At 32.4% G+C, this 25,364-nt stretch overlaps 9 protein-coding genes across 9 annotated transcripts; 4 read left to right on the forward strand and 5 right to left on the reverse strand.

The window, feature by feature from the left end:
* Nucleotides 1-173: 173 nt before the first annotated feature.
* DFA_09622 (uncharacterized protein) lies at nt 174-4,387 on the reverse strand (the record flags this gene model as incomplete). The annotated part of the gene is made up of 9 exons (XM_004352224.1): nt 174-1,072; nt 1,155-1,631; nt 1,729-2,274; nt 2,353-2,714; nt 2,813-2,944; nt 3,051-3,137; nt 3,245-3,763; nt 3,852-3,978; nt 4,324-4,387. 9 exons carry the CDS (start codon nt 4,385-4,387, stop codon nt 174-176), a joined length of 3,213 nt encoding a protein of 1,070 aa, XP_004352276.1.
* Nucleotides 4,388-5,305: 918 nt separating this feature from the next.
* DFA_09623 (uncharacterized protein) lies at nt 5,306-10,006 on the forward strand (the record flags this gene model as incomplete). Its single annotated transcript, XM_004352225.1, has 11 exons — nt 5,306-5,319; nt 5,678-5,724; nt 5,747-5,930; nt 6,028-6,192; nt 6,254-6,532; nt 6,849-6,914; nt 7,005-7,136; nt 7,237-7,406; nt 7,637-7,772; nt 7,871-8,622; nt 8,709-10,006. 11 exons carry the CDS (start codon nt 5,306-5,308, stop codon nt 10,004-10,006), a joined length of 3,243 nt encoding a protein of 1,080 aa, XP_004352277.1.
* Nucleotides 10,007-10,251: 245 nt separating this feature from the next.
* On the forward strand, nt 10,252-14,577 carry DFA_09624 (uncharacterized protein; the record flags this gene model as incomplete). The annotated part of the gene is made up of 11 exons (XM_004352226.1): nt 10,252-10,259; nt 10,283-10,333; nt 10,626-10,748; nt 10,887-11,165; nt 11,242-11,373; nt 11,459-11,524; nt 11,600-11,652; nt 11,838-11,981; nt 12,221-12,362; nt 12,460-13,199; nt 13,268-14,577. 11 exons carry the CDS (start codon nt 10,252-10,254, stop codon nt 14,575-14,577), a joined length of 3,048 nt encoding a protein of 1,015 aa, XP_004352278.1.
* Nucleotides 14,578-14,767: 190 nt separating this feature from the next.
* DFA_09625 (uncharacterized protein) lies at nt 14,768-15,334 on the forward strand (the record flags this gene model as incomplete). Its single annotated transcript, XM_004352227.1, has 2 exons — nt 14,768-14,859; nt 15,169-15,334. 2 exons carry the CDS (start codon nt 14,768-14,770, stop codon nt 15,332-15,334), a joined length of 258 nt encoding a protein of 85 aa, XP_004352279.1.
* A 70-nt stretch (nt 15,335-15,404) lies between these two features.
* DFA_09626 (uncharacterized protein) lies at nt 15,405-15,665 on the reverse strand (the record flags this gene model as incomplete). The annotated part of the gene is made up of 1 exon (XM_004352228.1): nt 15,405-15,665. The coding sequence occupies one exon, from the start codon at nt 15,663-15,665 to the stop codon at nt 15,405-15,407; it is 261 nt and encodes an 86-aa protein (XP_004352280.1).
* An 88-nt stretch (nt 15,666-15,753) lies between these two features.
* DFA_09627 (uncharacterized protein) lies at nt 15,754-19,081 on the forward strand (the record flags this gene model as incomplete). The annotated part of the gene is made up of 9 exons (XM_004352229.1): nt 15,754-15,899; nt 15,978-16,043; nt 16,306-16,475; nt 16,569-16,643; nt 16,722-16,863; nt 16,970-17,088; nt 17,155-17,709; nt 17,774-18,317; nt 18,382-19,081. 9 exons carry the CDS (start codon nt 15,754-15,756, stop codon nt 19,079-19,081), a joined length of 2,517 nt encoding a protein of 838 aa, XP_004352281.1.
* Nucleotides 19,082-19,148: 67 nt separating this feature from the next.
* Nucleotides 19,149-19,636, reverse strand: DFA_09628 (uncharacterized protein; the record flags this gene model as incomplete). The annotated part of the gene is made up of 3 exons (XM_004352230.1): nt 19,149-19,161; nt 19,243-19,324; nt 19,387-19,636. The coding sequence occupies 3 exons, from the start codon at nt 19,634-19,636 to the stop codon at nt 19,149-19,151; spliced, it is 345 nt and encodes a 114-aa protein (XP_004352282.1).
* A 755-nt stretch (nt 19,637-20,391) lies between these two features.
* Nucleotides 20,392-21,575, reverse strand: DFA_09629 (uncharacterized protein; the record flags this gene model as incomplete). The annotated part of the gene is made up of 3 exons (XM_004352231.1): nt 20,392-20,707; nt 20,806-21,020; nt 21,114-21,575. The coding sequence occupies 3 exons, from the start codon at nt 21,573-21,575 to the stop codon at nt 20,392-20,394; spliced, it is 993 nt and encodes a 330-aa protein (XP_004352283.1).
* Nucleotides 21,576-21,876: 301 nt separating this feature from the next.
* Nucleotides 21,877-25,207, reverse strand: cstf3 (cleavage stimulation factor subunit 3; the record flags this gene model as incomplete). Its single annotated transcript, XM_004352232.1, has 3 exons — nt 21,877-23,288; nt 23,386-24,056; nt 24,297-25,207. The coding sequence occupies 3 exons, from the start codon at nt 25,205-25,207 to the stop codon at nt 21,877-21,879; spliced, it is 2,994 nt and encodes a 997-aa protein (XP_004352284.1).
* Nucleotides 25,208-25,364: the final 157 nt, after the last annotated feature.

Genomic DNA, 25,364 nt, shown 5'->3' on the forward strand with positions numbered 1-25,364 from the left:
TATATCTATTTTAATCAAAATACCCTTTGAAAGAGTTGTCAACATCACATTATTAATATTAACAAGGATATTAATAAATGATATATTTGCGATCTAGATACTTATCGGCAAAAAAATGGGTATTCACGCATGATCGTATAATAATATATTATTAATTTATTTGGAACTCTTGTTTAGTTGATATTGTGAAGTTTAGATTCGATACATGCACTATCAGATTTAAATTTTTTGATCTTTTTGTATGTAATGATTGATCCAACTGCAATGGCAACAGCACCAATTCCACCAACAACACATCCAACAATGATTCTCCAGTTATTTGATTTCTCACATCCACTATCATTACTCTTGTCGATTAACAATGGTGAGAAATCAGGATCGAGAACACATGATTGACATTGTGGCAAGTTGATACCAATCAATGCAATCGATTGTTCATCGTTACTGGTTGATTGTGTCAATGATATGACTTCTGTTTGTGAATAGGTTGGTCGACCATCAGACAATGCAACATCAATAAATCTACCATTGAATTGAATATCATCTTTGATCACTCTGAGGTATTGCAGTGATGACAATGAATCATATGTTAATGCATCAATTTGCTTGTCGTTACAATCGTATTCGACTGTTTGATCGTTGATGGTGATTGTTCTAAATACAACTCTGAGTGTTGCCAAGTTGGATGAGTATTGCCAATTTGTAACATTGACTGATAGTTTAATCGAGTTGGCATTGATGTGAAGTTGTTGATCTCCAAATTGAATATCTCTTGGTTTTGAAGAGAATGATATCGTTGATAGTACACTGACTGATTGGAATAATATAGAGTTGATATCGGTGGTAGAGCTGTTTTTTAAAGTTGTATTTAATTGATAATCAACAATAGTTGTAATATTATTGGTTGATGCATTCACAATCCAAGTATAATTTGAAATAAATAATTCTTTAACAATATTACTATCAAAATCCAATTCTTGAATGGATACAACTTCAAATTGGAAATCAATTCCATCAATATCAAATGATACCGTTGGTGATGTTGTATTTGGTGTAATCGTTGTATTTATAACTAAATAAAAATAAAAGTAAATAAATAATAATTAATATTACTTTTTAATTTAAATAATTATTTGTTTTTAAATATAACATACACTTTGTAAAACAATTATCATTTTGATTATAAGTATCTTGACATTGACATATTCCGTTTACATCACAAACACCATGACCATAACAATTTGATGTTTGTTTTTCACATTGTTGTTGTGGTGTGTCTGGTGTTGGTCCACCTGTTGTAGTAGCGGAGGTAGTTGGTGAAGATGTAGAACCTGTTGTTGTATTTCCACCTGGATTACCTCCGTTGGATGGAGGTGGACGAAGTTTTAGAATATTTCTAACCATTACGTCAAGTCCGTCAACTTGGAGCTGAACCGATGCCAAACCGGGAGTAGGTGGATTAGCAAGAGTGCAGTTTATGACAAATTGTGATTTATCAACAACCGTACACTCCAAAGTATTATTAATTTGAATTGATGGGTTTAATTGTCCATAAGGTCCAAAATCACCATACAAACTAACTGTTTGATTATTAACTACACCAAATTCACCTGATGATAATTTAGGATATGCTAAAATAAAAATAATTAAATAAATAAATAAATGTAAATAAATATTAATTATTTCATTTTGTTTGTTTGTTTTTGATTTTATTATTATATTACATACGTTTTGAACAATCATCATAATAAGCATTACTATTACAGACGCATTGACCATCTTGATTACATTGACCATTACCATGGCAATAATCAGTTGATTGTTGACAATAATCTTTGCCAGTGATGGTGACTGGGACGGTCTGGTTGTAGTATGGATTGGCAACATCGACTAAATAGACTCCACTTGCTAGCGGTGGAGATACAAAACAATTGATTTGAGTGGTGGTAGAGTTGATAATGACGCAAGGAGTGGATTGGTTAATGGTGACGGTATGGTTGAAATAGACTGGATTGTATTTTAAAACCTCGATTGTAAAGTTGGTCAAATTGGGTGTGTCGTGCGACGTGGTGACTTGCAACAACGAGACACCACCCTCGACAAACGTAGCGGTGGCAGTTGGTGGCTCGGCATCCTCGGTAAACTTGATCGCATAGGTGGTTGGCAATGTGAGATTGGTTGAACTAAATGCAATATTCACATTTCTGTTTGGTATACCTCTTGACATTATATATGGTTCATATAATTTATAAGTTCCCCATCCCAATTTTGTTCCTATAAGAAATCAAGTAGACATAATTAGAATATAATAATAAACTAATATAATAATTTTAAATGTATGTATGTACATACCAGTTATTCGAGTATGACCCGATTGAACAACAATTAAATCTGAATTATCAATAGTGACATTGCAAACAAAATTTGGAGGTACAGTCAAATCAGTTCTGACATATTGAGATCCAAGATAACAATAGTAGCAATCTGGGACGGTGGTAATACCAGTTGATTGGATATTAATAGACTGCAGACATGAATCGATGTTGATGGCGAGTAGATTTGGATTCCCTGAAAGATCGATACCAGCCACAGTGTTTGCACACATTGCGTCAACATCAATTGTACCAGTCAAGTAATTTTTGCTGAAATCGGCAGCGGCCAAGGAAGCTGGTAACACAAAGGGAAGTGTAACGAAATTGTTTCCTGTAAGTGTTCTGATCAAAATAAATTAAAATAAAAGAAAGAAAAAGAAATAAATATATATTAATAAAACTATCATTTTCAAAGTGTCGACACATGTACATGTACTTACAACGAACCCAATCTTGAAGGGAATGATCCTGGAAAGGTAGTTAAATTAGCATGAATCCAAGCTAAATAAGAAAGATGGGAATAATCTGGTCCAATTGGAGGCGTAATACTAGAGTTTTGGCCTCCAATTTCCCTTTTAAACCAAAAAAAAAAAAAGAAAAAAAAGAATTAATATTTGATTGACTTTAAATCATTTCACTTTTAAATATATATATATATATATACTATACTATACATACAAGTTTGTAATTATGCTTGGGTTGGTGAATGTAACCTTGCAAGTTGAAAAGTCTGATTTACGTAATCCTTCTCCTCCAGTACATTTTCTATTATTATTATTATTATTTTAATATAATTATTATTAGTAATTTTGTTTTGGGTTTAGATTTGAAAAGGTTGAGTTGAGATCTCCTCTCTCTCATGCTATACTTACATTAGGGTGAGAATTTGATCATTATAGTCATGGTTAATGGTAACTGTTGATCCTTGGTTTTGTTTGATGGTGAGTGTTCTGAGAGTTGGAAATGATGATTGGGTAAAGGTAAAACCGAGGACACCTGCTCCAGTTCCCATCTCTATGCTGTTGAGTTTTGGTAGATTGAGTGTACTGTCAATGGTAACCGATTCAATTGGCTCAACGATGGCCACTCGTAATAGATTGGAATTATTGAAAAAGTTGCCGATTGATCGAATACTATTATCCTTGGCATCAAAAAGTTGAAGAGATGGTAGACCCTCTGGAAATGTGGCTGGGAGGTATGTTATCGATTTGTCAGTCTCGAAACTCAATTGGGACAACAGTGGTAGATTCTTGATATAAGTGGCCACATTGATCGATGAGTTGGCTACTTGTGATGCTCCATGTATCATCAATGTCTTGACTTTAGGTAATACTAGTACAGTCGATGGATCGGGATTACCAACATTTGTAAATGAATCTTGAAAGAACCGTCTATTTAAAAAATAAATACAAATGTGTTAATTCAAAAAATATTATTATACTACTACAAACAAACAAATAAGATAAGATCGATCATTACAGAAAGGTGATATGTCCATCAGCGTCACAAGTGACTCTAGACACACCATTTACATATGAACATATAGTCGAGTCTGTAGGCGCCCCCAATACTCCATATTGTTTTATAAAAAATATAACTGAATTTACTGTAGAGTATAATAATCAATTGATAGTGTATTGATATTAATATTAATCATATGATAGTATCTGATTTAAATTATACAAACATTCTTCAAGTGGGACTACAATTTGAGCATTTGCAAAATGAAGGTTTGTTGTTGTACAAAAAAGAAATAGACATAATAATATTACAAAGTTGTGGTATTGATACATGATGAGATAAGATAGATAATTAAATTGTTGGGGGAGGAAAAAGAATAAACATAACCTACAGTCCATCGTCTAAAGTCTGACCTAGGAATCAACAAAAAAATAAGATAAAAAAGGTCACTATTCGATTATTATTCAATTTAAATATGTCCCCTTCCTACCTTCTTGAGTCAAAAGGAAAGGAACCGACAACAAAACATAGACGAATAATGAAGAATCGATCATCTGGATGATTTCAAAAAATATCTAGCTTGTCATTGCAGATGATTTGGGTGTCGATTTTTTATAAAGATCTTTGAAACCGGTTTGAGTCCGTGGTGTGGCATCCTACTATGAAAAACGAGGTCAGTGATGTTGGTGATGAAGTATCTCTTGATGGTCTCGATTGTGTGATGGTTCAAGTAGGTTGTTTAAGCACCTCCACAAGATTGATGAACACACATTGATGACTCTAGAATTGGAATCATCATTTGAGAGTTGTCGACAACGTGTTGATGACTTTGATGATCTAATAGACAAGACAGAACAGAGTATAGTATTAATAATAATGGTTTGTGAAACAAACAAGCAATGATCTTGATCATCTAACAGAAGGTATTGTGAAAATGAATGAATGTAATAACTGATCTGATGATGTGATAATATAACAATAATAATATATTGTTATAACAATAATAATCGATTGAGAGTGAGAAAGATCAAACCACCACACTTTTTTTTTTTATTATTTGTTTTCCAAGTACTCATTCCTCTGCTGTCTTTTGTATATGCAAATATTTGTAGATAATTATATTAATTTCAATTAACTAAAAGAATAAGTTTCTGTTGCTTCATCAATTTGATTAATTTCCAAGACTCAGACTGTGTACCATTCTCCCCCAGGTCAGACTGACCAACAATGATGAGGATGATATTTTCTCCTTCATGTTAACCTTCAGGGAGAATGGTAATGTACATAGAGTCGTTAATTTACAGATTTACACAGTATGAGTATGAGGGATGAAGCGAACGAAGTGAGCAGAAACAATTTTTAGGAGGATGGGTGAGTGCACACACTTTTTTTTTTAGTGTTGGGGAAAGTAGAAGTTCATTATATATCTCTTTACAGTAAATATTTGTACTAGAATCGAAAAGGTATAAAACATGTCAAGCAGTATGTATGCATCAATGACAAGACACCCCCTACAATGTTTCACTGTAACCCAATCCCAGATATTTCTCGTTGGAAATCAGGATAAAATGCGATTCTATAAAAAAAAAAGAAAACGAATCAGATATTTATGTTGGTATCGTGGCTTTTGTTTGGTTTTGTGTAAGTCATGAGGTCTTAAAACATAACCTCTACATTTTAAAATTTTAATCTTTTTATTCTTTTGTTTATAAAATTTTATCCTTTTATTCTTTCTTCTCTCATCATATAATTTCTCTAGAGATAGATAGATAGATAGACCAGACAATGAAAAATAATTATTATTATTTTTCAATATTATTATTTTTGGTGATGTTCATCATCAGTCATGATAGTGGTGTTGTTTATTCTCAAACTCTATCACAAGCCGAACGTATGTATAATTAATAAATAAGTAAAAGAAAAATACAAATTAGCTAAGCCCTATCTAACATCAAATTATTATTCACAAGTTGACTCTGCTATATGGATCACTCAGCAATATAGATTTGCTACCATCGCTCCTACACAAGCTGGTATATGTGGTAGTAGTATATTCACTTGTGTTCAACTGCCATCAGGATTCCACATTACAACAATGTAAGTAACAATCAGATAAGAATACATCACGATAATATAATAATCTATCATCATATGTATACTGATCAAAATTATATTTATATTGATCAATATATAGAGCATTTAGTGGTGGTGGAAGTGGAGCGATAGTACAACCAAATCCAACACTAGTATTTAGTTTTCCAGAGTTGACAATGTTTGCCAATAATGTAGTCGGTGTAGCAAATGTCAACTTGAATATCTTGGATAGACTAAGAGATTTACCAAAACTACAAAAGTTATAGTATGTATATACATATTATGATTCTAATCTATCTTTGTAATGATTCTAATCTATCTTTTAGTCTAAACTATGACCAAACAGCAAAAAGTATGCCAGCTGATTTCGCTGAACATCTTCCTTCGTTGATTGATTTCAGAGAGCTTTTATGTCCATTGACAACGATTGATCCGTTGTTTAACAACTCTATCCTTCAAACTCTGCAGGCTGGCCCATTAACACATCTTACGATTGATCCATCACTCAATCTTTCAAAACTTGCAACGCTCACGCTGACAGTCAATCCATCAGTACCACAGACATACATTATTACCCAAAATTCATTCCCAATGTTGAGAGAAGTGTAAGTGTCATAATATTATATTATATACTATCATATGAATCGTATTAGTATACTAATAATAATAATAATAATGTTATAATATTGTTTTGATCCACTGTTATAGAACTATCACACAAGGAGAAGGTGCACCTTTAGCAGTCAGAATCAACTCTACTTTGATTACAAATATAGCAATTGATGGTCAACTAGGAGCGGTCGACCTTGCCATTGACTCGCCACCTTCTCTTGTCACTACTTTGTAAGTGTGATTTATTATTATTATTGGATTAATCAAAATTAATTTCTTTTTCTTTTCTTTTTTTTTTTTTGAATATAGGGTATTAAATGGATTCGCATCTACAATCACTCCAAGTCTTGATCAGTTGATTGGTTTGGAGTCATTGTAAGTACTTTATCCAACCCATTTGACCATTCCCAATCCTAATTAATTTAATTTTTAAATTCTACATTTATATATTTATATTTATTTTAGAACTATCAAGAATTCTTCAATGACGGTATTTCCATTTGATACATATCCACCACAATTGAGATATCTTGATATTTCATATTCTCTTTTGACTTCATTCCCAACTATTCCACTTGCTCCTAAAATGACTCATTTGTAAGTAATCAACTACTACACCGAAAGATGATAGTAATCAATCGGTCGGTCAGTGGGTCAGTCAGTGTATATATTAACCTTTTGACAAAATAATCTTTAGAGTTTTACAAAATACTAAGATACAAGGTGAGGTACCATGGACCCTTTTTCAGAATAAAATATTATTCGATCTTGATATTCAAGATAATATTGGTATTATTGGAACCGTTCCTCAATCATATTGTCCAAACAAAATAAATATGATGAGAACTTCAATATCAAACGTGCCAGGTAATTATATAACTCACTTCAATCTCTAAAGCAAAAAGAGTACATTTGTAACTAACTAATTTAATTACCATTTTATTAATTAATTAATTGTAGATTGTTTTTGGTGCTATGTAAATAACCCTACTGTATTTCAGACAACTCTTCCAACCCCTTCAACATTATCATGTAGTATGTAGAATATATATATAATTTCTTTTTAATTAATTTTATTAATTATTCTTTTTATAAAGTTATTGCATATGAATCTACAAATTTGATATTAAGAGATAAATCCGGTGTTGTTCGTGGTTATCCAATGGGATGGGGTGGCTTGTTTTCAGGATCCGTTTCTTATTGGTTAGATATGATTGGAATGAATGAATTCATGTAAGAATAATAATAATAATAATAATATTATTAGAGATAATAATTAATTAATTTAACCAACATTATTTTTATTTTTATTATTATTATTATTATTATAGTTTTTCTATCAGTTCACCTAATCCTATTTATGGTATAGTGACTCCATTCACTTTTCAAGTTGACTTTTATTATCCAGCGTATCAATTTCCTTTTACTTATTTGGAAACAAAGTTTTCACTTGTTGATGCTACTGTTGTTCAAGTACCAAATGGAGTGTACCAATTAAAACTTGCACATGTTGAAAATATAGAAGCGTCTCTTCCATATTTAAATTATACCATATTGTTGAATGGAACCATTCCATGTCAAGTAACATCGGTCGTTGGTAAAAATATTACATGTAACTCGGCATCTATTATTTCAGAGGGTCAATTAAAGGTTTTTAATTCAAATAACTATTCAAACTCTACTGTGACCATTTCAGTCGGAGACTTGTACCCAGTCATCACCACACAACCATCTACCACAGTCTATGCTGAAATTGGTACCCAACTAGATTTTGAAGGTGTATTTGGTCCCAATCCAAACTTGGCGATTATTTACATCAATGGAAACAATTCTATTTGTATTAATACTGGTACTTCTACATCCACAAAGATTTCATGTAATGTAGAGTTAAACTTTATTGGTGGATTGACAAATGTAACCATCTTGGCTGATGGGTTCCCAAGTACTCCATACTTTGTAAACTACGATACCCCACAAACCAAGTGTCCACAATTAACAAATAATTGTTCGAATCATGGAACATGTAATATTGATGGTCAATGTCAATGCAATATTGGTTATTATTCAAATGATTGTTCAATTGGTAAATATATAATATATTAAACAAATAATTTATTTTTTAAAATATTTAATATTAATTATTTTTTCTTTCTTTTTTTTTTTTTAAAGGATACCCTGTATTATCATCAGGAACATATGATAAACAAAATAACAAATTGATTTGTTTGTTTGGTAATTTTGGACCATATAATCAAGCGAATGTATCTGTATTGGTAAATAGTACTTTGGATTGTGTAGTCACCTACAAATCACAATACAATATTAATTGTACATTGGGATCAAATCCAACAGCTGGTTTGGTATCATTCCAAATTCAAGTTGATAATTTGACTGGTAGTGCAAAGGATTTGTTTTATATTCCGTTACCTAATAATGGAACTAATGGAGGTACAACTACTTCATCAACAACAGGAGGAGGAGAAACAGCACAAGAAAAATGTCAAAGAGAAACATCAAATTGCTATGGTCATGGTAAATGTGATGTGAATGGTGTATGCCAATGTGAATTAAATTATCAACCATTAGATAATTGTTTGACAAAGATTATCAACAACACAATCCAACCAAACAACACATCACCAACTCCTGCTTTTAATATTGATGGTGTAACATTTCTTTTTGAAGTGGTTGCCATTCAAGAGATTGGTATTGACAATGAACTGATATTTGAATTATTGACAAACAAATGGAATTCAAATATTACAAATAGTAGTGATACAACTATTGCAGTGTACAGTCTCAACCATACACTTGGAAACACAACAATCATTACATCAACCATTTCATTCTCTTCAAAACCAAGAGATATTCAATTTGGTTCAAAGGTGCTACACATCAATCCAAATTCAATTAAATTGTCGGTTAATGTAACTGGTTGGAAATACGCTTCAATCCTATCAACACTACGAGTCATCTTTAAAACAACCATCAACAATAATCAAACAATAGAGTTTGATTGTAAAGATATACCAATTGACACTTTAACATTTGATCAAATGTCATCATCACTTCAATACCTCAGAGTCATCAAAGATAATATACAATTTACAGGTAGATTTATCGATTATGTATTGTCAGATGGAAGAGAAGCATTCTCTCGAACCTATCTTATCAACCAAACAAGTGTCCAAGGTGATAAACAATCAAACATTCTCCTCGGAATAAGTATGCCACAATGTCAATCATGTGTTCTCGATCCTGATTTCTCACCATTAATAGTTGACAAGAGTAATGATAGTGGATGTGACAGTAAATCAAATACTTGGAGAATCGTTGTTGGTGTTGTTGTTGGTGGTGTTGCATTACTGGCCATATCAGCTGCATCTGTTTTCTTTTATAGAAAAAAATGGATACACCATCGACAAGAAATATCAATGAGCAATAGACTAGGTTCAATGAGAGATTAGAAAATAAAATAAAACCCAACTATTAAATTAATAAATAATTCTATAAATCAATTAATTGATTAAAATATTTATATTTATCTGTTTTTTCGTTTCCAAGATATTTTATTTATAAATATCAAATTTTATAAATATCTTGGAAAGCCGAAAATGCTCCCAACCATCCTTCGTTTTAAAATTTATCTTTAATTTTATTCATCATCATTTAAAAAGAGATAGATAAAGACAAATGTATAACAATCATTACAATGTTTTGGTTTTTTTCTTTTTGATATTTAGTTTCCTCTTTGTTGGTGTTTATTCTCAAACTCTATCACAAGCTGAACGTATGTAAACAAAGAGAGCAGTTTGTAAACTATCTATTTATTTATATTTTCGATTGATTAAAAAACACAGTTGACTCTGCCATATGGATCATACAACAATATCGTGCTGTCATCGACCCGACGCAAACTGGCATATGTGGTAGTCCAATGTTCACTTGTTATCAACTGCCAACAGGGTACCACATTACATACATGTAAGTTATATTAATGGTAAATCACAATAATTGTGAAATTTATAATAACAAATATTCAGTATTCTGACCAAAATATAAATAATTCTCTATCTATCTATCTAGATCATTTACTGGTGGTAATGGAGACATAATACAACCAAGTCCAACACTAGTATTTAGTTTTCCAGAGGTGACAACGATTAACATCATTTCAGGAACTGCATCAAATGTCAACTTGAATATCTTGTATCGAATAAGATATTTACCAAAACTACAAGGGGTATAGTAAGTACAGTTAGATTTGACAAAGATTTAAATATATATATATATATATTTTAAAATGATTCTAAAAATTGCTTACTGCCCAACTTTATATATATATAGCTTTTTAAATGACCCAACTATAACAAATATACCAGCTGATTTCTCAGATCATCTTCCATCACTTTTAAATTTCAAGGCTATTGGATGTCCAATAACAACGGTCAGCCCGTTTTTTAACAATTCAATGTTACGAAATGTGGAAGTAGGACCATTGACACATCTAACCATTGATCCAACCCTCAATCTGCCCAATCTTGATGAAGTCATTCTTACAATCAATCTAGCAGCACCAGAGGCATTCATCTTTACCCAAAAGTCTTTCCCAAAGTTGAGAAATGTGTAATTGTCATATTCAGAACCCATCATTTATAGTTTACTAATAAGACTGTTTTTTTTTTATCATCTTTTTATTTAGATATATTGACGCAACTGGATCACCTTTGACAGTTAACATTAACTCTACTATGATTCAAAATTTAGGTTTTAATAACAGATTTGGAACTATCAACCTTGTTATTGAATCATCTCCCTCATTGATCAATAGTTTGTAAGTCCAAAGATAGTAGTCTATCTAGATAGTATAGATAGTAGTATGATTATAATTTAATTAACATTTTTTTTTTTGAATCTAGGATATTAAATGGATTTGACTCTACAGTGACCCCAAGTCTTGATCAATTTATTGGTTTAGATTCATTGTAAGTATTCATTCCTGATCCATCCTTTAATTAAAGGATTGTCATCCAGATCTAACCAATTTATTTAAATTTTAGGAGGGTCAGTTATTCTTCAATGTCGACGTTCCCATTTGTGACATATCCTCCTGGTTTGAGATATATTGATTTTTCTAATTCTCTTTTGACATCATTCCCAACTGCTCCAATTCCCAATGATATGGTTTTTTTGTAAGTACTATTAAAGTAATGGTGACTTTAAAGTATATTCATATTAATATATTATTACTTTTTTTTTTTGACCATTCAGAATTTTGAAAATATACCCAAATTCAAGGAGAGATTCCATGGACCCTTTTTGATAATAAAATACAACTTATGCTTGATATTACCGGTAATATTGGTATTACTGGAGCCGTTCCCCAATCATTTTGTCCAAACAAAATATATATGGATGGTACTTCAATAACAAGTGTTCCAGGTCATTATATTTATAAAATAATATTAATAATAATAATAATAATAATAATAATTTAATTAACTAATATATTTCCTTTTCTTTAGATTGTTTTTGGTGCTATTCAAGAAATACTGGTGTATTCAAGACAAATCTGACACCTCCTCTCATGCAATGCAGTATGTTTTTAAATAATATATATATTTATAAAAGCACAAGTTAACCTATTCTATTATTAATCATTTATTATCATTTTATTTAAGATATTGTTTTTGAATCTACAGATTTGATAACTATTGATAGAGTTTCTGTTGCTCGTGGTCACCCAATGGGATGGGGAGGTATCTTTTTGGGCGGATCAAATATTTATTATTCATTGGAGATGATTGCATATGACGCATACCGGTATGTACATTCTTTCCCAACCAACCAACACTTTCGAAACAAGCTTTTTATTCTTTTTCTAATTCTTTTTTTTTTTTTAATTTAAAAATTTTAACAGTTTTACCTTGGGTACAGCTATATATGGAATTAAAACTCCATTTACTATGATGACCGATTCTAATTATCCAGAGTATAGTTATAGTTTTACTTATTTGGAAGTAAAGTTTTCACTTGCTACAGTGAATGTTGTTCAAGTACCAAATGGATTATACCAATTACAACTTATACATGTTGAAAACATAGAAGATTCGCTTTTATCTTTAGACTATTCTATATCGATAAATGATACGATCCCATGTTCAATATCATCTATCGTTGGAACTACTATTACGTGTACTCCTACATCAACCCTTTCAGTAGGTCAACAAGTAAATGTTTTCAATTCAAACAACTATTGGAATGCTAGCATGACCGTTATAGTCACAAACTTGTACCCAAACATCACCCTCCCCACCACAACCAATGCTCAAATTGGTGGTCAACTCACTTTCCAAGGTACATTTGGTCCAAATGTAAACTCGGCCATTATTTACATCAATGGAGACGATTCTATTTGTATCATTGGTGGTTCAATGTCTTCAGTTCTTATATGTAATGTAGTTTCAAATTTTGTAGGTGGACTAACAAATGTAACCATCTCGGTTGATGGGTTCACGAGTACTCCATTTTTCGTAAACTACACTACCCCACAAACTGAATGTTTACAATTAACAAATAATTGTACCAATCATGGAAATTGTGATATTAATGGTCAATGTCAATGCAATAATGGTTATTATTCAAATGATTGTTCAATTGGTAAATATTAAAATAATACAAATAATAATATTAAATATTAATTAATATTCTTTTTTTTTTTTTTATAGGATATCCTGTATTATCATCAGGAACATATGATAAACAAGATAACAAATTGATTAGTTTGTTTGGTAATTTTGGACCATATAATCAAGCAAATGTATCTGTATTGGTAAATAGTACTTTGGATTGTGTAGTTACCTACAAATCACAATACAATATTAATTGTACTTTGGGGTCAAATCCAACAGCTGGTTTGGTATCATTCCAAATTCAAGTTGATAATTTGAATGGTAGTGCAAAGGACTTGTTTTATATTCATTTAAATAATGGAACTAATGGAGGTACAACAACTACTTCATCAACAACAGGAGGAGGAGGAGGAGAAACAGCACAAGAAAAATGTCAAAGAAAAACATCAAATTGCTATGGTCATGGTAAATGTGATGTGAATGGTGTATGCCAATGTGAATTAAATTATCAACCATTAGATAATTGTTTAACAAAGATTATCAACAACACAATCCAACCAAACAACACATCACCAACTCCAGCATTTAATATTGATGGTGTAACATTCCTTTTTGAAGTGGTTGCCATTCAAGAGATTGGTATTGACAATGAACTGATATTTGAATTATTGACAAACAAGTGGAATTCAAATATTACAAATAGCAGTGATACAACTATTGCTGTCTATAATCTCAACCATACACTTGGTAACACAACAATCATCACATCAACCATTTCATTCTCTTCAAAACCAAGAGATATTCCATTTGGTTCACAGGTGCTCCACATTAACCCAATTCAATTAAATTGTCGGATAATGTCACTGGTTGGAGATACGCTTCAATCCTATCAACACTACGAGTTATCTTTAAAACAACGATCAACAATAATCAAACAATCGAGTTTGATTGTAAAAGATATACCAATTGACAGTTTAACATTTGATCAAATGTCATCATCACTCCAATACCTCAGAGTCATCAAAGATAATATACAATTTACAGGTAGATTTATCGATTATGTATTGTCAGATGGAAGGGAAGCATTCTCTCGAACCTATGTTATAAACCAAACAAGTGTCCAAGGTTCTGATGACAAACAATCAAACATTCTCCTTGGAATTGGAATGCCTCAATGTCAATCATGTGTTCTCGATCCTGATTTCTCACCATTAATAGTTGACAAGAGTAATGATAGTGGATGTGACAGCCAATCAAATACATGGAGAATCATTGTTGGTGTTGTCGTTGGTGGTGTTGCATTACTGGCCATATCAGCCGCATCAGTCTTCTTTTATCGAAAGAAATGGAGTCACCAGAGACAAGAAATATCAATGAACAGTAGACTACGTTCAATGAGAGAGTAGAAAAAAGAAATTAAATAGCAAACAAAATTTGGATACGATAAGAATTAAAACAAATATCTTGTGTTTTATCAAAATATCTTGGATATAGCCCGAGCTCACGTTTTTTTTATTGATCATATAATTTTGAAAGAAGACGATCTTTTTTATTCATCATTGAGAAAGGCGGGTTGATAAATAGAAAGAGATAAAAATGAATAACCATTACAATGTTTTATTTGTTTTAGTATTTTTATTCAGTTCTGTTGTTGTATATTCTCAAACTCTACCGCAAGTTGAACGTATGTAAAGAGATCTCTGAAATCAGCCCAATTTTTTTTTTTTTTAACAATCTATTTATATTTTGATTGGCTGATGTCTTGAACACGAATATAAAATAACTAGTTGACTCTGCCATCTGGTTAACACAACAATATCTTGTCACCATCGCCCCTACGCAAACTGGCATATGTAGTAGTGGAGGTAGGTTCACTTGTACTCAGTTGCCATCAGGATACCACATTACTAGCATGTAAGTACTATTTTAATTTGTACATTAACATACACCTCCACTGTACTGACCAATAAAATCACTCCATATAAATCTTAATATAGATCATTTACTGGTAGTACTGACCCATCAACTCAACCAAATCCAATGCTAACATTTAGTTTTCCAGAGTTGGAATCATTTTCAATCACTGCTGCCTCTGTATCAAACGTAAACTTGAATATCTTGAATCGATTGAGAGATTTACCAAAATTACGAGTGATATCGTAAGTACAATTTTAATAATATCATTTTTATTCCTCTTCCTTCTCATCCTAACATTTTACCAAAAAAATTTTCTTCATCTCTCTAATAGCCTATTCGATGACCCATCGGTAGTAATTGTACCAGCTGATTTCTCTGAACATCTTCCATCACTAGTCAATTTCAAAGCTGTTGAATGTCCATTGACAACGATCGACCCGTTGTTCAATAACTCTTTGCTCCAATTTTTAGAAGTTGGACCATTGACACATCTGACCATTGATCCAACACTCAATCTATCCAAACTTGAACAGATCGTTTTGACACTCAATCTAGCAGCACCAGAGACATACACCATTACTGAAAAGTCGTTCCCAAAGTTGAAAAATGTGTAAGTGTTATAATCGACTATCCATCATTTATACTCTACTAATACTTTATGTTTAATGTCAATTTATAGATATATCGATCTAACTGGTTCACCTTTGACACTCAATATAAATTCTACTATGATTCAAAATATAGGGTTTAGTGATATGTTGGGAACGGTCAACCTTGTTATAGACTCGCCACCATCTTTAATCAATAGTTTGTAAGTCAATTATTAACATTTTATCCTGATATTAAGATTTTATTATTATGGATATTAACATTCTTTTTTTTACTATAGGGCATTAGTTGGATTGACAACTACAGTCACTCCTAGTCTTGATCAGTTTACGGGGTTGGAATCATTGTATGTGTCTATTCATCCAAACATAAAAGACTGTCATCTAACCAATTTATTTATTACCGTATTTTAGGAGATTCTCGTATTCTTCATTGACCACATACCCCTTTGTAACATATCCACCACGATTGAGATATCTTGATTTTTCATATTCTCTTTTTACATCATTCCCAGCAGTTCCAATAACTAATACATTGGATTTTTTGTAAGTATATATTAAAATTATAAAGATATATAAATAAGGAGGAGTATTAATATTATTGTTTAGAATTTTGAAAAATGGTCAAATGCAAGGTGAGATTCCATGGCACATTTTTGATAATAAATTATTATTCAGCCTCGATATTGCCAATAATATTGGTATCAATGGAACAGTTCCTCAGTCATATTGTCCAAACAAAATATTAATGGAAAATACTGCAATTACAAGTGCACCAGGTAACCTAATATTTAAATATATCAACAAAAATGCAAAAGATATACATTTGTAACTTATCTCACCCCTTTCTTTTATTATTATTATTATTATAGATTGTTTATGGTGTTATAAAAGAAATTCAAATAATTTCAAGACTACTCTACAAACACCTGTTGGTCTAACATGTAGTATGTAAAAAATATGAAATATTATTATAGTTGTGTCAATTCATTACTAATAATATTTCTTCTTTATTTTTTATACAGATATTGTTTTTGAAACTACTGATTTGATAACTATTGATAACGTTGCCATTGTCCGAGGCCAGCCCATAGGTTATGGTGGTTCGTTTGTGGGTGGACCAAATGTTTTTTATAGTTTGGAAATGATCGAATACAATACATTCCTGTATGTATACATACCTTTCTCACCTGTCACCCAAATTAGTATTATTTATAAATTAATACTCATTCTTATTATTTTCAATTTCTTTAATATATTTATAATTTGATAGTTTTACCTTGGTTTCAACTATATACGGAGTGAAAACTACTTTTGATATGAAAACAGACTCTGATTATCCAGAGTATAGTTATAGTTTTACATACTTGGAAACAATGTTTTCAATGGTTGGTATAAATATTGTTCAAGTACCAAATGGATTGTACCATTTACAACTGGTACATGTTGAAAATATAGAAGATTCACTTTTATATTTAACTTATTCCGTAATGATAAATGATACAATTCCATGTTCAATATTATCTATTGTCGGAACTATTATTACGTGTACTCCTATTACACCTGTTTCATTAGGTCAACAATTAAATATTTACAATTCAAACAGCTATTGGAATGCTAGTATGACCATTACAGTCGAAAACGAATACCCAAACATCACCCAATCCACAACAACCAATGCTCAAATTGGTAACCAACTGATTTTCTATGGTTCATTTGGTCCAAATGTAAATTCAGCCGTTATATACTTTAATGGGAATAATTCTATTTGTATCACTGGTGGTTCAATGGCATCCATGTTGATATGTAATATAGCTGCCAATTTTGTTGGTGGATTGACAAATGTAACCATAGTGGTCGATGGTTTCACAAGCCCTCCATTTTTTATAAACTACGACACTCCTCAATCCATATGTCCACAATTAACAAATAATTGTTCAAATCATGGAACTTGTAAAATTGATGGTCAATGTCAATGTAATGCTGGTTATTATTCAAATGATTGTTCAATTGGTAATTATACAATCACAAACAAAAATTAATTAATTTTTTTTATTAATATATTTTCTTTTTTTAGGATACCCTGTATTATCATCAGGAACATATGATAAACAAGATAACAAATTAATTAGTTTGTTTGGTAATTTTGGACCATTTAATCAAGTAAATGCATCAGTATTGGTAAATAGTACTTTGGATTGTGCAATCACCTACAAATCACAATACAATATTAATTGTACACTGGGATCAAATCCATCAGCTGGTTTGGTATCATTCCAAATTCAAGTTGATAATTTGAATGGTGGTGCAAAGGATTTGTTATATATTCATTTAACTAATAATGGTACAAATGGAGGTACAACCACTTCATCATCCACGACCAGTGGAGGGGGAGAAACACCAGAAGAAAAATGTAAAAGAGAAACATCCAATTGTTACGGTCATGGTAAATGTGATATCAATGGAATATGTCAATGTGAATTAAATTATCAACCATTAGATAATTGTTTGACAAAGATTATCAACAACACAATCCAACCAAACAACACGTCACCAACTCCAGCATTTAATATTGATGGTGTAACATTTCTTTTTGAAGTGGTAGCCATTACAAGAGATTGGTATTGACAATGAACTGATATTTGAATTATTGACAAACAAATGGAATTCAAATATTACAAATAGCAGTGATACAACTATTGCTGTCTATAATCTCAACCATACACTTGGTAACACAACAATCATCACATCAACCATTTCATTCTCTTCAAAACCAAGAGATATTCCATTTGGTTCACAGGTGCTCCACATTAACCCAAATTCAATTAAATTGTCGGTTAATGTCACTGGTTGGAGATACGCTTCAATCTTATCAACACTACGAGTTATCTTTAAAACAACGATCAACAATAATCAAACAATCGAGTTTGATTGTAAAGATATACCAATTGACAGTTTAACATTTGATCAAATGTCATCATCACTCCAATACCTCAGAGTCATCAAAGATAATATACAATTTACAGGCAGATTTATTGATTATGTATTGTCAGATGGAAGGGAAGCATTCTCTCGAACCTATGTTATAAACCAAACAAGTGTCCAAGGTGACGACGAGCAATCAAACATTCTCCTTGGAATTGGAATGCCTCAATGTCAATCATGTGTTCTCGATCCTGATTTTTCACCATTATTAGTCGACAAGAGTAATGATAGTGGATGTGACAGCCAATCAAATACATGGAGAATCATTGTTGGTGTTGTCGTTGGTGGTGTTGCATTACTGGCCATATCAGCTGCATCTGTTTTCTTTTATAGAAAAAAAAGGATTCTACGTCGACAAGAAATATCAATGCAAAACAAACTAAAGCAAATGAGAGAATAGAAAATTCAACTCTATTTAATAGTTCCTATTTTATAAAATATAAATAGTTTTAATACCTCTTTCCAATTTAATTAAAAGACCTATAAATATATATATATAAATAAAATAAAAAATAATAATAATGATTTGATAGAAAAATAAATTGGCTGGATTTTCAATACTTTGTAACCCAAATCCATCCAACATGATTGGAACGAAATTCAAAAATTCTATCTCCTGATCCCAATTGTATAGGTCCTAAATCTAAATAAAATTAATTAATTAATTTGATCAATGAAAAGATATTTTTTAAAAATAATACCTACTGGCTTCGTTTGTTACAGAATTGATAACCGCTTGGAATACTTCAGCACTTTTGAAATTAAAGTTCAACAGTGGTCTGAGATTTTGAAGTGTAAATCTTCTAGGGTTGATTTCCCGTAAAGGAGTCTCGTGGGGAAGGGTAGCCATTGAGGTATCGATATAGTTTGCTAAAACATTTGCGACATGTAAACGAGCATTAACTGGAATTTGATCATGAAATCTGATTGTTACAAAGATATCTTCGTCTTCCATTGGAAAAAGAAATAATAAATATTAAATTAAAAAAGTTATAGATTTAATGATTACATACCATTCCCAAAGATGAACATTAATACCTGTAAAACTAATCTAAAAAATCTTTTAAAAGGATAAATTAACAAATTTACGACAGAATACTTTTTTCAGTAATAAATGATTATAATAATAAAAGAAAGGGTTTTTATACCAGATTCTATTTCCTTTTTAAATAATTTTAATTATTAAATGTTTACATTGTATGTGTGCACCATTCACACCTTCTACAAAAAATATTCAGATTGGACAAATGACTTTCCAAAATTTTTTTTTTTTCTTCAAATACATCTTAATTATTTGTAGATAACCGACCTCTTGTCAACTATTAATGGTGAAAAAATGATTGACATTGAGGCATTCCAATTCCAAGGAGAATGTTTGATTGCTCTATCAGCCGCATCTGTTTTCTTTTATAGAAAAAAATGGATTCTACGGCAAGAAATATCAATGCAAAACAAAATAAAACCCATTTAATATTTCCTTTAATATATAATTCTATAAATAGTTTTAATACCTCTTTACAATTTAATTAAAACTACCTATAAATATATATATATAAATAAAATAAAAAATAAAAAAGGTTGATTTGATTTGTAATAGATAAATAGATATAGATATAAGAATTGGTTGTTTTGTGTTGAGTATTTGGTTAGTTACCAACCACCAAACTACATGCCAACAATAACAAAAATGATTTGATAGTTGTGAGAAAATTAAACGATAGTAGATGAAATACTATAGGGAGTCATAAGTTTGTTGACGACATCAACATTGTCATGCCACTTGACTTGGTTGTTGGATGAGGAGATAAAGTTTAGTTGTTTCTCCTTGTTTTCAGTAACTTCTAAAACAACTTGTGAAACTGTTAAAAGACTGAATGAAGTGGATGATGAAGAAGAGGAAGGAGGGGATGAAGTAAGTTTCTTGTGATGAACCTTTCCAACTTCAATAGTAGAAGAAGAAGAAGGAGGAGGAGGAGGAATACTATTGATTTTAGTATCACAACGACCACCTTCTTCATTGATAAGACTGATGATTGCTTCTTCAGTGATTGGTTTTACATCCAAATCCAAAGTATAGGTGGCATAGGTAAAAAAAAGTAGATGATTAAAAGCAACAGTTCAAACACTGATTGGTTTGACCGTGCGTCGAATAGTTGAGAGATAATGCATTCAACGACATCAGCTTTACGCTTGATTGGTCCTCCTGCTGCGAGTTGTGTAGCATCCATAACATGAATGATTCCAAAATGATCAAACATTTTGGCAAGTGTTGCATTCTTGGCTGCTTCAGATGTAATATTTGTACCCATTCCTGGTGTAAAATCACTATTTGGTATAGTCTATAAAATAAATTAATAAATAAATAAAGTAATATTAATATTTAAAACTCTATATTTAAATAAATGCATTATCTCTATCTCTCTTTCTCTTACCTTTCTGATAATTTGAGTTAACAAATGCTCTAGATATCTGTCGCCATAGTACTCTCCATTTTCAAAATCTTGTTTACAGCTGATAGGTCTCAAAGAGTATGTCAGTACACCTTGATCAGCTTGTGATTTGAGTAGTCTAAGGCATTCCTTTCCAATCTTGATAGAGTTACTTTGATTAAAAAATATGGTGTCTTTGGTGGTTGTTACTGCCGCTGTTGAAAGAGAGTAATATTTATCTCTTTTGTGTTGATACTGATGTTGTTGAGGTTGTTGAGGTTGAGGTTGTGAACGTTGTTTGATTGCACTAATTATCTGTTTGGCAACTGTTGATGTTGATGTTGATGCTGCCGCTGTTTTACTGTCGCCTCTGCTACTATTACTATCTGATGAGAAATAATAGGATGAAGATGATGCTAATGTAAGAGGAGATAAAAGTGGTATATGTATTGATGTAGAGGACATAAAAAGGGGGGTTGTATAACTAAAGTTATAAAGCTAGTATAAATAAATAAATAGAAATATTTGTAGTTTTCATTAATTAATGAGCGAGAATGCTTGCAAAGTTTCCTTTTTTATGTTTTCGTGGATAAACTTTTTTTTTTTATTCTTTATGATTTCCCAACTCTCTCAACCCATTCCAAATCCGAGTGGATATGGATATTTTTTTTCCAAATAAGAAATAATAATAATAATAATTCGATAGAATTTACATTCACAAATAAGTGATCCAATATATTTTATTTAATTTTCTTTTAATTTAAATTTAAATTTTCTTTGATAGTTTAGATGCAAGACGTTTCCTATAGATATCATTGTCGGGTAGTTTAGTGCTACTAATGGTGGAACTAATTGGTTGAGCGGAATTTAAAGGTGTGGTAGTTGAGGTGATGTTGGATGTTGGTTGTACGACAGATGATGATGGTAAAGGTTGGGATGACGAAGGTACTGGAGCCGGTATGACGTTGGGTTTAATTGGTTGATCATTTGGTGGTTGTTGATCTGACAATTGATTACCGTTGTTGCTATTGTCTGGTTCATCTATTTTTCTTTTACCAAGTAGTTGTTGTTGTGGTGGTTGTTGTTGTTGGCCACCACTCATTCCCGATGTTGGTGGTGACTGATTAGATCTATCTGTAGTTGTTGGTGTCGTTGGTTGTGAATTTTGTTGTTGTTGTTGTTGTTGTTGTTTGTTAAATGATTGGTTTGGTGGCATATTATTATTATTGTTATTATTTATATTTCCCATATTTATATTTTGGTTCATTCCGCCCATATTTCCACCTCCCATATTTCCTCCCATATTTCCACCACCCATATTTGGATTCATTCCTATATTGATTCCGGCCATTGCCATCATTTGTAATAGTTGTGGAGGGAATTGACTTTCTTTGATCAACATCATCAATTGATCAACATCTACCCACGGCCCATTAAATTGTTGAGGAGGTGGATAAAACTGTGCGATTGGCATGAGAAAGTCGGGTATACCATTAACCATACCACCCATAACGCCACCTCCCATACCACCACCCATAATACCAGGTGGCATATTATTTGGTGGAACATTGATTGATTGAATTGGTGGTGATATTTCACCTGATCCACCTATACCACCACCCCCACCACGTGCTGATATCTTGCCCATTTCATTTCTATACAATATCATTGCTGATGTGTCTGGTCTGCTTGCTTTTAATGTAGACAATGGTATTTTTGTTTGTGATGTTGGTTTGTCTTCTCTTTCATTCTTTTCATCTCCTCCTCCTGCTCCTCCTCCACCACCTCTATGATCCCATTTTCCACCTCCACCACCTCTTGCATTTCTATATTTGTTTGATGAATAGGACGATGATGATGTGTCTTGATCATCTCCACCATCTTCATCCATATCATCCTCATCTTCACCGTCGTCACGTAAAAGATTCTTTGACATGATTTCAATCTCGTTTGGATGACACGGCCATAGATTGAGGAATTTATATCGATTCAAATGCTGTAGTAGACTATGTTTTTCAAATGCTGGTGATAATCCAGCCACCCTCTTTTCCAATTTAATGACTGTTGCCAAATCTTGATTCTGTCTATACTCAAAATCAAGATACTTTCTCCAAAATGCTTCACTCTTTTCTTGTGGTATAACATTTGATAAAATCTTTTCAAACAATACTCTTGTATCTAAACAAATAAAAGAAATAAACAAGTAAATAAATATTAGTAAATATATATTTCTTTTTTTTCTTTTTCTTTTTTCTTTTTTTTGTTTTATATTTACTATTTTCTTCATTTAAATTTGATAAGAAATCAACATAGAAATTGACAAAGGTTATATCTGTACCAAACTTTTTAAGACCAATTTCAAAGATATCACGGGCAGTTTTGGTGTCTTGGTTGATATAGTATTCGATGAATCCCAAGGCAATGTAGACGTGATAGGTGCAATCTGGGGATGACTTGGCTCGCTTGAATACCTTTCTTGGACCCTCGATACGTTCGTGACGACGCGAGAATCGCATGTACTGGATCCACACGAGTGGCGGTGTGGATGGCGCAGTGGCAGTGATGAGCTTCTCGTAAATCTCTTTGGCCTTGTCGACCTTTTTGCTCGACTCGAGCACGTCGGCATGTGAAAAAGAGAGAAACAGCGAGTTGGGAATCGCTGTGAGTCCACGCTCATAAAACTGGCACGCCGCATCGACCGACCCGACATCAACCTGATAACAAGCCGCTTCATGCCAGATATCTGGGTAAAAGTAGAGACATAGTAGACACTGGTTGTAAGTGGCCGTGACTCTGTTACGCAGTTGCACAGCATCGAATCGTTGTGGGTTGGTCTTTTCATAGGCGATGAGACGACGCCATAGACGCACTTGATGAGCTTCTTTATCGGATGCTCTGGGTGGTTTAGCCAACATGTTACGTAGGATACCTTCTAAAAGTGCCTTTCTCTCTCGATAGACATTACGTGCGTGTTGGAACTTGGACAAGTGTTCGGCCAACATGGTCTTGGCCAACTGCTTGCTCATCGACATTTCAAACTGCTCATACTCTTTCCAGAGGGCGTCGAGGTCGTGCATTGGGTTCTCGACCGCACGTTGGTACAGTTTTCTCAACGAGTTCATACGGTGTCCTTCGTCTTGTGGGTTGGTTGCTGCTGCACGATCCTCTCGCGAGAAGCTGATATACTCGATCCAGACGGGGGTCGATGCAATGTCCATGCCAATGTACTCGAGTGCCAGTTCAAACGCCTTGATCACCTCTTCTCGGTCGTTTTGCTGGCCCGATCGAATATACTGGATGTAAGTGCGCCACAACTCTACGTTTCTCACACTTCGCAGTGCACGCACAAAGATCTTTTCCACTTGTTCGTTGTTCTTTGCTGCCATCTCTTGTTCGACATACAACTTCCAGTATCTGCCTGCAGTTGGAAAGACGGCCAAGAATCGTTCGTAAATGTCTCTTGCAATGTTGATAGGCTGTGACTGCACCTCGTTCAACAATAACGTCCATGCCTCTGTATCATACTTGTCCGATGTAATCCTCGCCTCTAATTGATCAATCGCTACATTTAATCTCTTTCCAATGGCTGGCATCACCGATGCTATACTTGATAATGGTACAGGTGGTGATTTTAATATTGTTATTGTTGGTTTTTGTTTTGGTTGATTTGATTGTTCTTCTTTTTGTTCTTGTTGAATTGATTGTTCTTGTTGATTTGATTGTTCATCTTTTTGTTCTTCCTTTTGTTCATCTTTTTGATGCTCTTCTACAACATCTCCATTTGAACCAGCACCAACACTACTTCCATTTGTAACAGTAGTAGTAGTATTATCAGTATGCTCTTCTGATGAACTGTTCAGTGGTGGTTCAGCGGTAGTCGTGGTGGTATCCATTGCCGATGTCTCTTCTACCACCACCGTTGTCGTATCTGTATTTGTATTTGTTAATGGTGGTGTAGGTGTTGTTGTTGTTGTTGTTTCTGTATTATTGTTATTATCTTGTTGTTGTTGTTGCTCCTCTGTTGTTGTTGTTGTCTCGGGTGCGACTACTTGTTCAGATGATGATGACACATCATGACCATCTTGATTATCTTCCATGACTACTACTACTACCGATCAGATAACAATATGATCATATATATATATATACACACAAACTATAAAAAGAAGAAGGATTATACTAATTTAATATGTGTCTGTCTGTGTCTGTCTTTGGTCGAATACAAAGTAATATTATTCGATGTGGGCTAAAAAG

Source organism: Cavenderia fasciculata (genome assembly GCF_000203815.1).
Source record: "Cavenderia fasciculata unplaced genomic scaffold Scf_EU5ZYIE01EUG8B-5, whole genome shotgun sequence".
Taxonomy (NCBI): domain Eukaryota; phylum Evosea; class Eumycetozoa; order Acytosteliales; family Cavenderiaceae; genus Cavenderia; species Cavenderia fasciculata.